At 57.8% G+C, this 11,122-nt stretch overlaps 2 protein-coding genes across 2 annotated transcripts in view; both read right to left on the reverse strand.

Moving 5' to 3' along the window:
- Positions 1 to 3,442, reverse strand: part of LOC106891946 (aldehyde dehydrogenase family 3 member B1-like) — a 15,294-nt gene extending 11,852 nt beyond the window's left edge. The window contains exons 1-3 of the mRNA XM_014948777.1: positions 3,345 to 3,442; positions 3,014 to 3,176; positions 380 to 490 (exon numbers count right to left, since the gene is read on the reverse strand). Coding sequence (XP_014804263.1) covers positions 380 to 490; positions 3,014 to 3,176; positions 3,345 to 3,442 — 372 coding nt within the window. The remainder of the gene's footprint in view (positions 1 to 379; positions 491 to 3,013; positions 3,177 to 3,344) is intronic.
- A 2,110-nt stretch (positions 3,443 to 5,552) lies between these two features.
- Positions 5,553 to 11,122, reverse strand: part of LOC106892014 (aldehyde dehydrogenase family 3 member B1-like) — a 6,358-nt gene continuing 788 nt past the window's right edge. The window contains exons 2-4 of the mRNA XM_014948880.1: positions 10,615 to 10,781; positions 9,038 to 9,137; positions 5,553 to 6,161 (exon numbers count right to left, since the gene is read on the reverse strand). Of these exons, the coding sequence (XP_014804366.1) occupies positions 5,968 to 6,161; positions 9,038 to 9,137; positions 10,615 to 10,781 (461 nt within the window). The 3' untranslated portion in view covers positions 5,553 to 5,967. The remainder of the gene's footprint in view (positions 6,162 to 9,037; positions 9,138 to 10,614; positions 10,782 to 11,122) is intronic.

The following is an 11,122-nucleotide window of genomic DNA, read 5'->3' on the forward strand; positions in this document are numbered from 1 at the left end:
AGGAGGCTGAGGGGAGACCTTATTGCTCTCTCCAACTCCCTGAAAGGAGGGTGTAGCCAGGGAGGGGTCGGTCTCTTCTCCCAAGGAACAGGTGATGGGACAAGAGGAAATGTCTTCAAGTTGCACCAGGGGAGGTTTAGGATGGATATTGGGAAAAAATTCTGCACTAAACAGGTTCTCAGACATTGGAACTCCAAAGGGAAGTGGTGGGGTCCCCATCCCTGGAGGTATCTAAAAGCCAGGCAGACATGGTGCTGAGGAACATGGGTTAGTGGTGGTTTGGGCAGTGTTGCGTTGATGGTTGGACTCGATGATCTGAAAGGTCCCTTCCAACCTGGATGATTCCATGATTCTACGGTTCTCCCATCTCCCCCCGTACCGTGTTCTTGTCCACGTGCTCATCCTTCATCCAGTGGGACAGGTTGTTCAGCGTCTCATGGAGCTCGTTCTTGCAGAGAAGGATCTCGGAGAATTCGGCTTCAAAGCGGGGCTGGGGATACAGAAGACCCTGCGTGTCACCTTGGCCTGTCCTGCAGCTCTTCTCCCTCCCATGAGTATTATTTTACCCAGGATCTGCAAATCCCCCCACCAAGCCCCCGTTGATTTTCCCATCATGGACTTCTCACCGCCATGGGGACCAACCCTGGTGCTGAGGTCCAGCTCCACCAGCATCTCCTCACCTTCCATCCATGGGAGACACCTCAATGTTTGTCCTTACAGTTGGGTTTCTCACCCAGGAGTACGGTGGAAGGTGAGGTGGACGGGGCCTGGTGGGGCAGTGGCAGGTTCGAAGGATAAACCCAGCGATTCCTGGGGAATCTCCACCACCCAGGTGTCAAGATTTGGGAAGAAATATGGGATAAAAGGGAGTATTCCCATTTTGGAGGCTGTTGGTGCAGGGTTTTTTTGGGGGGTGAGCTGGGAAAATGGGGAGGAGATCCACCACCAAGCCGAGGACAAGGGGGAGAGCAGGAAGCAAAGGTTTCCAGAGGTTGGGTGGTCACTGGGAGAGGGAACCCAAAAATTGGAGGAATTTGGGAGCAGGGCAGGTGTGTGGCTCAGCCCGATGTTGGGAGGAGAAGCAGGGTCAAGGGAGAAGCTGGGCTGCCCATCCAAGCAGAGAGAAAGTGGATAGCACCAGTTGGATAACTCTTCCAAGGAAAAGGGAACCTTGGGCAGATGAGGAAGTGTGGCCAACCCTGGCCAACTACCAGCCCGCTGCGGTGGCCGTTGGGGCCAATGGGGTGGCTTTGGGTGGGCTGGTGGCAGGGGATGCTGAGCCCCATGGGGGGGGCTTTCCAAGGTGACACCAGAACAAACCAAGCCTGGTACCTCACCACAGAGTGGAAGAAAAGAAGAAGCAGAGACCCAGCGCCCATGGAACGTGTCGCAGGAGGTGTCCAGCGTGTCCCCAAGAAGAGACTGGGTGAACCACAGGCAGGAGGACACTCTGATGGCCTCGTGTGGGAGCACAAATTGCTCTCTGGGGATGGGAGCTGCAGTAGATGTTTGAGGGATCTCATTTTTCCTTTTCCCAGGAGTCATGGAAGCATCATGATGGGGCTGCTCACCTTGCTGGGTGGCCCGGGGCCACCCCCAGTGTCACGGCAGCGAGCACGGAGCCCTCACAGGGCTCTCACCATGGATGGAGAGGCAGCCCCCTTGCTCCCAACAAATATTTGGGAGTATTGTGTGTATTTGGCCTGTTTCTGAGCGTCCTCCAGTGAGCCTGGGCTGGACGCACCCGTGGTGTCACCCAATGCTCCATCCCTGGGTCCACGAAGGAGCTGGGGGGGTTCATTAAGCCCTAGTTATCACCGGGGGCTTGGGGACAAGCCTCAGAGAGGTGCTGCCAACCTGGGCTTGGGGTGGGCAGGTGAAGAGGAAACCAAGGAATTAAAGAAAAAACGATAAATTTATGACTTTGCTACTGTGAAATGGTTAATTTTGGGGCTAACCAAGATGTGAAATCCCAGATTTTGCACTGCGTTGTCTTGGGCTCATCAGCAGAGGCTTCCACCTGGATTTGGCCCTTGGGTGAGAGCAGTCGGGAGCCTCCGATGGTTTTCTTATCTCATGTGGAAGGGTGGATGGGCAAGACCTTCATGGCAACGGCCACCAGCCACAGCCCAGGCCACCACAAGGAGAGGAGGAGCACCCAAGGGTGGAGGAGCAGATGGGGAACGGGGTGAAACCCAGGACACCTCTCCCTGACGGGACGAGGGTCTCCTCTCGGCGCTGGATCTGGCTGCTTAAAAATAAGGAAAATATGTGGATCCCCTCGATCTGGAGGGCGGTAAGGATGGGGAAGGTGCCCAAAGGGAAGTTCTCAACTAGGATGGAGAAGAAGAGATGATGAGTCCTGCGTGAGGCTCTGATTGTGGGCAGATGAGCTGGACCAAGGGGAAACTGCGGGGCTGGTGGGGCTGGAGGGGGACATCTCCTTGGGGAGAAGTCTCTTTGGGGACTTACGGAGATGCAGGGGACGGGTCTGCTCTGCCTCTGCTCTTGGTGACCCTGATGTAGGCGTGAGGGAAGGAGCAGAGAGGGAGGGGACGATGCAAAGCCGGGGGGTCCTGGCCCCAAGCTGGACCTGGGTGAGCACCCAGAGAGAGGAGGGGACATTTGGTGGAAAGCCCAAGGCAGGGAGCACACGGAGGGGGGGTGACAGGAGCCAAGGATGGACCTGGCGAGAAGAACTGAGGCTGATGGGTTGGAGAATGGCTAATTACACCCAGACGCCCCTCACAGTCCCCCCTCTGCCCACCCCGAGGTTAAGGACAGCTCTGGAGGAGGTGGGACAGGAAAAGCTCCAGCTGGGTTTCATTTTCGCTGCTTCCACCCACGTCCCCTGGCCCTGAGCTCACCGTGGGGACGGTGATGAAGCTCCATTGGGGCACCACCTCAACCCTCTGTGTGACACCAGGAGCCGGCAGGGCCGTGGGCAGCCCCTCGGCCCCTCCAGCCTCTGTGTCCCCCCTGGTCCCAGCCCCCCTCTCCCACCCCACCTCACCTTGCCCATGTCCAAGGCGGTGGCCTCCAGGATCTCCTGCTTCTTCTCATCCAAGAAGTGTCCCAGGGCTTCCAGTTGGGCCACCCGGAATTCCATGGGCCGTGTCTTCCCCGAGAGCCAGGTTGCCCTCAGGCTGGTCACCAGCGCCGCGTAGGGGTTCCTGCTGCAGGGATGGGGACATCAGAGGGACCTTGTCCCCATCAGAGAGACCCTGTCCCCATCCCAACCCCTGGGTTGAGGAGCCCCACATGGTCCCAACATCACCCCCAGAGCTCTGGGGACAGGGCAGGGGCGTCCAGACCCCTCCTGTCCCAGCCACATGGATGCTCACCTGGTGGCATCACCATCCACGCTCCCCTTCTCACCACCACCATCATCATCCTCCTCCTCGGGGGCTTTCCTGACCCCACTGCCGTGGGGCTGCTGCATTCCGGGCTCTGGGAAGAAGCTGCCACCAGTCTCCAAGGTCCAAAGGGTGCTTTACTGGGAGGAGGTGGCCTCAGGGAACCCGGCCACCACCCCAGGAGAGCACCCGGGACCCTGCCTGTGGGGCTGGCAGGGGTGCAGGTAGGGAGCCACCACCAGCTACAGCCCACTGCTGCTGCTGCCGCGGAGGAGGAGGAGGAGGAGCAGGAGGAAGGCTGCCGGCTTCCTGTTGGGTGCCCTCGGTTGCCCAGCCCCTGTCACACACACGTCACGGCTGGCTCCGCTCCAGCCCAAAGCACTTGGGATGCCAAACGCACCCCAAATCCAGCCCCGGGGCACCGCCGCCGCGTCAGGCAGCCAGGCAAGGGGGGGGAAGGAAGGGGACACACAACCGGCCCCCCCACGGTGGGGCTGAGGGTGTCACGGGCACGGGGTGACAGAAGAGGGGACAAACCCCCCCCCCCATGGTGTGGCTGGGGGTGTCACAGTGACACACCCACCAGGAAGGGGGTGAAGGAAGGGGACACACAACTGCCCCCCCCCACGGTGGGGCTGAGGGTGTCACGGGCACAGGGTAACACAAGGGGGGACACACAACCCCCCACGGTGTGGCTGAGGGTCTCACAGTGACACAGCCACCGGGCAGGGGGTGACAGATGGGGGGTACAACCTTTCACCGTGGGGCTGAGGGTGTCACAGGCACAGGGTGACAGAAAGGGGGACACACAACCCCCCCACAGAATGGCTGAGGGTGTCACAGGCACGGGGTGACAGAAGGGGGGACAAAACCCCCCCCACAGAGTGGCTGAGGGTGTCACAGTGACACAGACACCAGGCATGGGGTGAAGGAAGGGGACACACAACTGGCCCCCCCACGGTGGGGCTGAGGGTGTCACAGGCACGGGGTGACAGAAGGGGGGACACAAAACCCTCCACGGTGTGGCTGAGGGTGTCACAGTGACACAGCCACCGGGCAGGGGGGGACAGATGGGGGGCACACCCCCTCACAGTGTGGCTGAGGGGGTCACAGGCACGGGGCGACAGGAGGGGGGACACAAAACCCTCCACGGTGTGGCTGAGGGTGTCACAGTGACACAGACACCGGGCAGGGGGGGACAGATGGGGGGCACAACCCCTCACAGTGTGGCTGAGGGTGTCACAGGCACGGGGTGACAGAAGGGGGGACACACAACTTCCACCATGGTGTGGCTGAGGGTGTCACAGTGACACAGCCACCGGGCAGGGGGTGATGAAAAGGGGGACACAACCCTTCACGGTGTGGCTGAGGGTGTTACAGGCACGGGGTGACACAAGGGGGGACACAAAACCCACCCACAGAGTGGCTGAGGGTGTCACAGTGACACAGCCACCGGGCAGGGGGTGATGAAAAGGGGGACACAACCCTTCACGGTGTGGCTGAGGGTGTTACAGGCACGGGGTGACACAAGGGGGGACACAAAACCCACCCACAGAGTGGCTGAGGGTGTCACAGTGACACAGCCCCCAGGCAGGGGGTGACAGATGGGGGGCACAACCCTTCACAGAGTGGCTGAGGGTGTCACAGGCACAGGGTGACAGGAGGGGGGACACACAACTTCCACCATGGTGTGGCTGAGGGTGTCATGGGCACGGGGTGACAGAAGGGGGGACACACAACCCCCCCACGGTGTGGCTGAGGGTGTCACAGTGACACAGCCCCCAGGCAGGGGGTGATGGAAAGGGGGACACAACCCCCAGTGGAGTGTCTGAGGGTGTCACAACCACCAGGCACAGGGTGACAGGGGGGCCACAACCCTCAAGGCTGTTGCTGGGGGTGTCACACGCACAGGGTGACAGAAGGGGGGACACAACCCCCAAGAGTGTGTCTAAGGATGTCACAGCCACCAGGCACGGGGTGACAGGGGGGACACAACCCTCAATGGTGTGGCTGGGGGTGTCCAAGCCTCCAGGGTGATGGAAGGGGGGACACAACCCCCCACAGCATGGCTGAGGGTGTCGCTGTGGTGGACGGGGGACACTGGGGGTCCAGGAACCCACCACCCAGGGCTTGGGGGATGGATTCTTGGCCACCAGCCCCCCCAAAACAGGCAACAGAGGCCGGGAGGGAGAGGTCAATGCGAAGTCTTTACTACAGAGCGGGTGACACGGAGGGGAAAACAAGAGCCTGGTGCTGAGAGGAGGGAGAATGAGGTTGATCCAGAGGGAAAGGTCCATCTAAGGGGAGATGGGGCTTATCTGCTGGTCCTCAGCCTCCTAGGAACCGTTTTCTCCGCTGGGAAGAGAAGTCCAGGGTGAGAAAAAGCACTTTTTTTTGGCCATTTCAGATGGTTTCCCAGCAAACAGTCCTGAGCAGAGGCAGCTGGAGAGGAACGAGGGTGCAGGAGATGTCCATCCATCTTGAAAAGGAAGTGGAAGAAGAACGTGGGACCGGTTCCAAGAGGAGGGAGGAGGACACTGACCTCCTGCAGAGGGTGGTTTTGTCCCACAGCATGTCCCCCCCCCAATTCCATGAGGGTGACAGGAGCCCCTCAGAGCAGGGTGCACATGCCCTTGCGCTTGATCTCGAAGGTGGCCGTCAGGAGGCCCAGCTTCTGCTGGGTGTAGGGTGGGTAGCGCAAGGAGTTGAGGGCCTCCAGGCCCATGTTGCGGTGCAGGCAGCCCCGGTGGTGGCTGAAGGTGTCGAAGGTGAACTTGCCGTGGTATTTCCCCAAACCGCTGCTCCCTGCCAACACACCAAGCACAGCAGGTCCAGGCTTGCTCCTGCCCACGCCCCGGCAACCACAACGCGCCAGGAGAAGTTTACAGCCTTTTCTCCTGCAAGTGCTGCCGCTGCCGGGCAACCAGAGGTGGTGGAGAAGCTCTCACCCTTCCCTCTACCTCTTCCACCACCCTTTGGAAGTCCAAGAGCATCGTTTTTCCTGGCCTACATTTATCTAGAATCATAGAATAGAATCATAGAATTGCCCAGGCCGGAAGGGACCTCCAAAGGCCATCTAGTCCGACCCCCCCACAGTCAGCAGGGACACCCCCAACTAGACCAGGTTGCCCCATCGAGCCTCTCCTTGAATATCTCCAGGGAAGGGGCCTCAACCACCTCCCTGGGCAACCTGTCCCAGTGCTCCACCACCCTCCCAGTGAAGAACCCTCTCCTCATCTCCAGTCTAAAGCTGTTCCCCTCCAGCTTGAAGCCATTGCCCCTCGTCCTGTCACTGCAGGCCTTTCTAAACAGGCTCTCCCCAGCCTTCCTGTAGCTCCCTTCAGGTACTGGAAGGCTGCTATTAGGTCTCCCCGGAGCCTCCTCTTCTCCAGGCTGAACAACCCCAGCTCCCTCAGCCTGTCCTCGGAGCAGAGGTGCTCCATCCCCCTGATCATCCTCGTGGCCCTCCTCTGGACCCTCTCCATCAGGTCCATGTCCTTCTTCTATTGAGGGCTCCAGCCCTGCACACAATACTCCAGGTGAGGTCTCACCAGAGCAGAGCAAAGTGGCAGAATCCCCTCTGTGGACCTGCTGGCAACGCAGCTTTTGATGCAGCCCAGGATGGGATTGTCCTTCTGGGCTGCAACTGCCCACTGCCTGCTCATGTCCAGCTTCTCCTCCACCAGCACCCCCAAGTCCCTTTCCTCAGGGCTGCTTTCCAATACCTCACCCCCCAGTTTGTATTGGTGGCGAGGATTGTTCCGGCCCAGGTGCAGAACCTTGCATTTGCTCTTGTTGAACCTCATGAGGTTCACCTGGGCCCACCTCTCCAGCCTGTCCAGGTCCTTTTGGATGACATCCCATCCCTCTGGTGTATCCACAACACCTACACAAGCTTTGCTGAGTCTACGAGGCTCGATGTCCCTCTAGAACCCCTACGGTGCTCTCCTGTATCTACCCATGGTTAGGAGCCACCAGCACGGCCACTACAAAGGTCACCTTCCTCCTGGAGCTCTTCAAAACTGGAGCCACGTCAGCAGCACCGGTTCTCCTGATTCCTGTGGCTGGTTTAAGCTTGAGGTTGCCCATTAATAGCCCAATGACTTCACATCCCAGCTATTGGGGGAAGCTTCAGCCAAGCTCATCTCGCCCCGATGACTTCAGACCCTTGACCCGACCGGGCTGTTATAAAATGGCTTCACCTGCTAATTTGAGGCAGTTTGGCTGAATCACTTCCACAAAGATAAGTTACGGTATCGGGAACCACCAAAAATTGTCCCCTGAGCCACTGTCAGGTGAGGAATTAATTGGGCTTTGCTGTCAGGGTGGCCTATTATGGCTGAATCAGTCGCCAGCCCTGATGAAGATGCTGAGCGTGGGCAGCATAAAACTGAGAGGTTTCCCCCCAAGAATATTCTGGGGAAGAGACCAGAGAAAATGTTCTGGGGAAACATGGTCAGAGGGCTCTGCTCTTCCCTGGACAATCAGAGAATCATAGAATGGTTTGGGATGGAAGGGACCTTAAAGATCATCCAGTTCCATGATGGGGGGACACCTCCCACCAGCCCAGGTTGCTCCAAGCCCCCTCCAACCTGCCCTTGAACCCCTCCAGGGATGGGGCAGCCACAGCTTCTCGGGGCAACCTGGGCCAGGCTCTCACCACCCTCACACCAAACAAGTTTTTCCCCACATCTCAGCTCCATCTCCCCTCTTTCAGGGTCAAACCCTTCCCCCTCCTCCTAGGGCTCCCCTCCCTCATCCAGAGTCCCTCCCCATCTCTGCTGGAGCCCCTTGAGGGACTGGAAGGGGCTGGAAGGTCTCCCCGGAGCCTTCTCTTCTCCAGGCTGAACCCCCCCAACTCTCTCAGCCCGTCCTCCCAGCAGAGGGGCTCCAGCCCTCCCAGTATCTCCGTGGCCTCCTCTGGCCCTGCTCCAACAGCTCCATGTCCTTCAACACTACACCAATGCTACATCCAGGTCCCAGGACCTCACTTTTCATCTGAGAAAACAAGCATCGTTGCCCCTGGAGAGCAAAAACCCTTCCTCTTTGCTGAGGAGGATCTTCAAGTTACCACAAGCAGGTTCTCCAGATGTTTGTAAGCATTTTTCTCCTACTTTTTAGTCCTAAAAGGCAAAATGAAGGTATGAGCCTGCTCCTGAGTGGCATTTAGTGCTCCTGTCCAGCACTACAGTGTCAGAGGAGGAAGGTCACCTACCCAAGGAGCACAACGATGAGGATAGACCAAAGGGAGCAGCACTCGAGGAGATCCCAGCTGCCTGAGCAGGGCAGGAACCCAGCCCTGGCACTAAATTCACTCACAGTGCCCAAGCTGTTCAGAAATACCAAGGAAACACCCAAGTGGGACAAACTTCTCTAACTTTTAGGTGTTTGGGGAACAAACAACGGGGAGAAGGAACCTCCCAGAGCTCCATGAGTGTCCAGCAGACACAGGGCTGCAAAGCCCAAGAGCTCAGACACGGTTTAGAGAAGCCAAGGGCTTCTGGTGGGATTCCATCTGGTGCAGAAGGATTTCCCCATGGACCACTGAGCCCTCAGGACCTGGGGCTCAGGTTCGGTTGCTCCATCCCTCCCTTCCTCCCCATGGCCAGCACGGCTCAGGCACCGTGGGGAGGATCACACTGGCCCAGGGGGGGCAAGTAGATTGGGGGCTTTGGACCTACCCATGCCACCGAAGGGCAACGAGGTCAACGTCACGTGCATCAGGGTGTCGTTGCCACAGAAGCCACCGCTGCTGGTCCTCTCCAGGACCTGGTTGACTACCTGGGAGGAAAGCAGAAGAAGTGGAGGTGGGTCTGGCCCTCTGGCTCCACAGGCAGCCCTTGTGAAACATCACCCAGCTCATCCATCACCCCAACGTGAGGATCCCCATCATCAGGGGCTCCAAAGACCCTTCCAGAGCCCGACATGGAGATCTCAGTGAGGTGGGCACTGACCCTGCTGCCTCATTTCCCTCATCCCCCTTCCTGGGCCATGGACTTTGAAGGATATTCTTTGTTTAGCTTAAATAGGAAAGCAGAAGAAGTGGAGGTGGGTCTGGCCCTCTGGCTCCACAGGCAGCCCTTGTGAAACATCACCCAGCTCATCCATCACCCCAACGTGAGGATCCCCATCATCAGGGGCTCCAAAGACCCTTCCAGAGCCCGCCATGGAGGTGTCAGGGAGGTGGGCACTGACCCTGCTGCCTCATCTCCCTCATCCCCCTTGCTGGGCCATGGATTTTGAAGGATATTCTTTGTTTAGCTTAAATAAGTAAGTTTTAATTAGAATAAATTACTTAGGGTTATAATATGGTGTGATTTATGCTGTTTGTTGAGCTTTACTCAGCACGAGCAGCTCGATTTGAAGCCTTTAGGCCACAATAGAGTTAATTTTCTCAGTAATTTTCCTCGCAGTGCTCGCTTTAATCTTTTAGTATAAGAAAAATGTGGGTAACACTCCGATATTTTGGCACTTTTTGCCCTAAGTCCATGATTTTTCATTTCCCCACGTTCTGCCAGCTGCTGTGGGTGCACAAGGAGCATAAATCAGAAAATAAGGAAGCTCCAACCCTCAGCAGAGGCTGAAAATCAAGGAGAAAAGAGCAGCCAACGGCCGGACAGGGCACAGAAAAAGAATCCAAGAAGGTGTTAGAAGACCCCAGACCAAAAATCACGTCAACGGCGCGTGAGGGGAGGGTGTAGAGATCACAGGGGTCTAATTGCCCAGGGATTTCTTCATTCCAGGTCCCTCTCATTTCAGAGGAACCCAGCCTGGGCTGTCCTTGCTGCTCTACACAATCTCAGGCCGGCAGGGGTTGGAAGGGACCTCTGGAGATCATCTAGTCCTGCCAGAGCAGGTTCACCTTGAGCAGGATGGACAGGAATGCATCCAGGCGTGGTCTGAATATCTCCAGAAAAGGTACCTTTCAGAAAGGAATGCATCCAGGCATTGTCTGAATATCTCCAGAAAAGGTACCTTTCAATTAATTGTTCAATTGTTCAATTATTTTTATAAAACCTGATGCCTGAGACTCTGCTGGGGAAAACCTAAAGTCCAGCCTGAAGAAGGAAAGAGCTCCAAGAGTAATTGTGTGTGTCTGAGGAGTCAAAAGGGGCACCCATGAGCTCAGGGGGGGTCACCTTCTGCAAGGGGACACTACTCCTGGCAATAGCAGAGTTGTGTGGTGTCTGTCTGACCCCTTGGATGGGGTGTGAACCCCCCAGCAGCACCTCCTCCTCCAAGAAGGGCCAGCACGCACCTTGCTGTCACAGGAGAAGGCGTAGACGGCCAAGGGCCGCGGCCGAGCGTTGATGAAGTCAATGGCTTCATCCATGTTGGCCACCACAACGATGGGCAGGATGGGGCCAAAGATCTCCTCCTGCATGGCAGGGTCACAGGGCAGCACGTCCGCCAGCACGGTGGGAGCTGCCAAGAGGGGATACAGAATCATCACAGAATGGTTTGGGTTGGAAAGAACCTTAAAGATTATCCAGTGCCACCCCCTGCCCTGGGCAGGGACACCTCCCACCACACCAGGTTGCTCCAAGCCCCCTCCAACCTGCCCTTGAACCCCTCCAGGGATGGGGCAGCCACAGCTTCTCGGGGCAACCTGGGCCAGGCTCTCACCACCCTCACACCAAACAAGTTCTTCCCCACATCTCAGCTCCATCTCCCCTCTTTCAGGGTCAAACCCTTCCCCCTCCTCCTAGGGCTCCCCTCCCTCATCCAGAGTCCCTCCCCAGCTTTCCTGGAGGGACTGGAAGGGG

The sequence above is a fragment of the Calidris pugnax genome, unplaced genomic scaffold (assembly GCF_001431845.1).
Source record: "Calidris pugnax isolate Ruff unplaced genomic scaffold, ASM143184v1 scaffold107, whole genome shotgun sequence".
Taxonomy (NCBI): domain Eukaryota; kingdom Metazoa; phylum Chordata; class Aves; order Charadriiformes; family Scolopacidae; genus Calidris; species Calidris pugnax.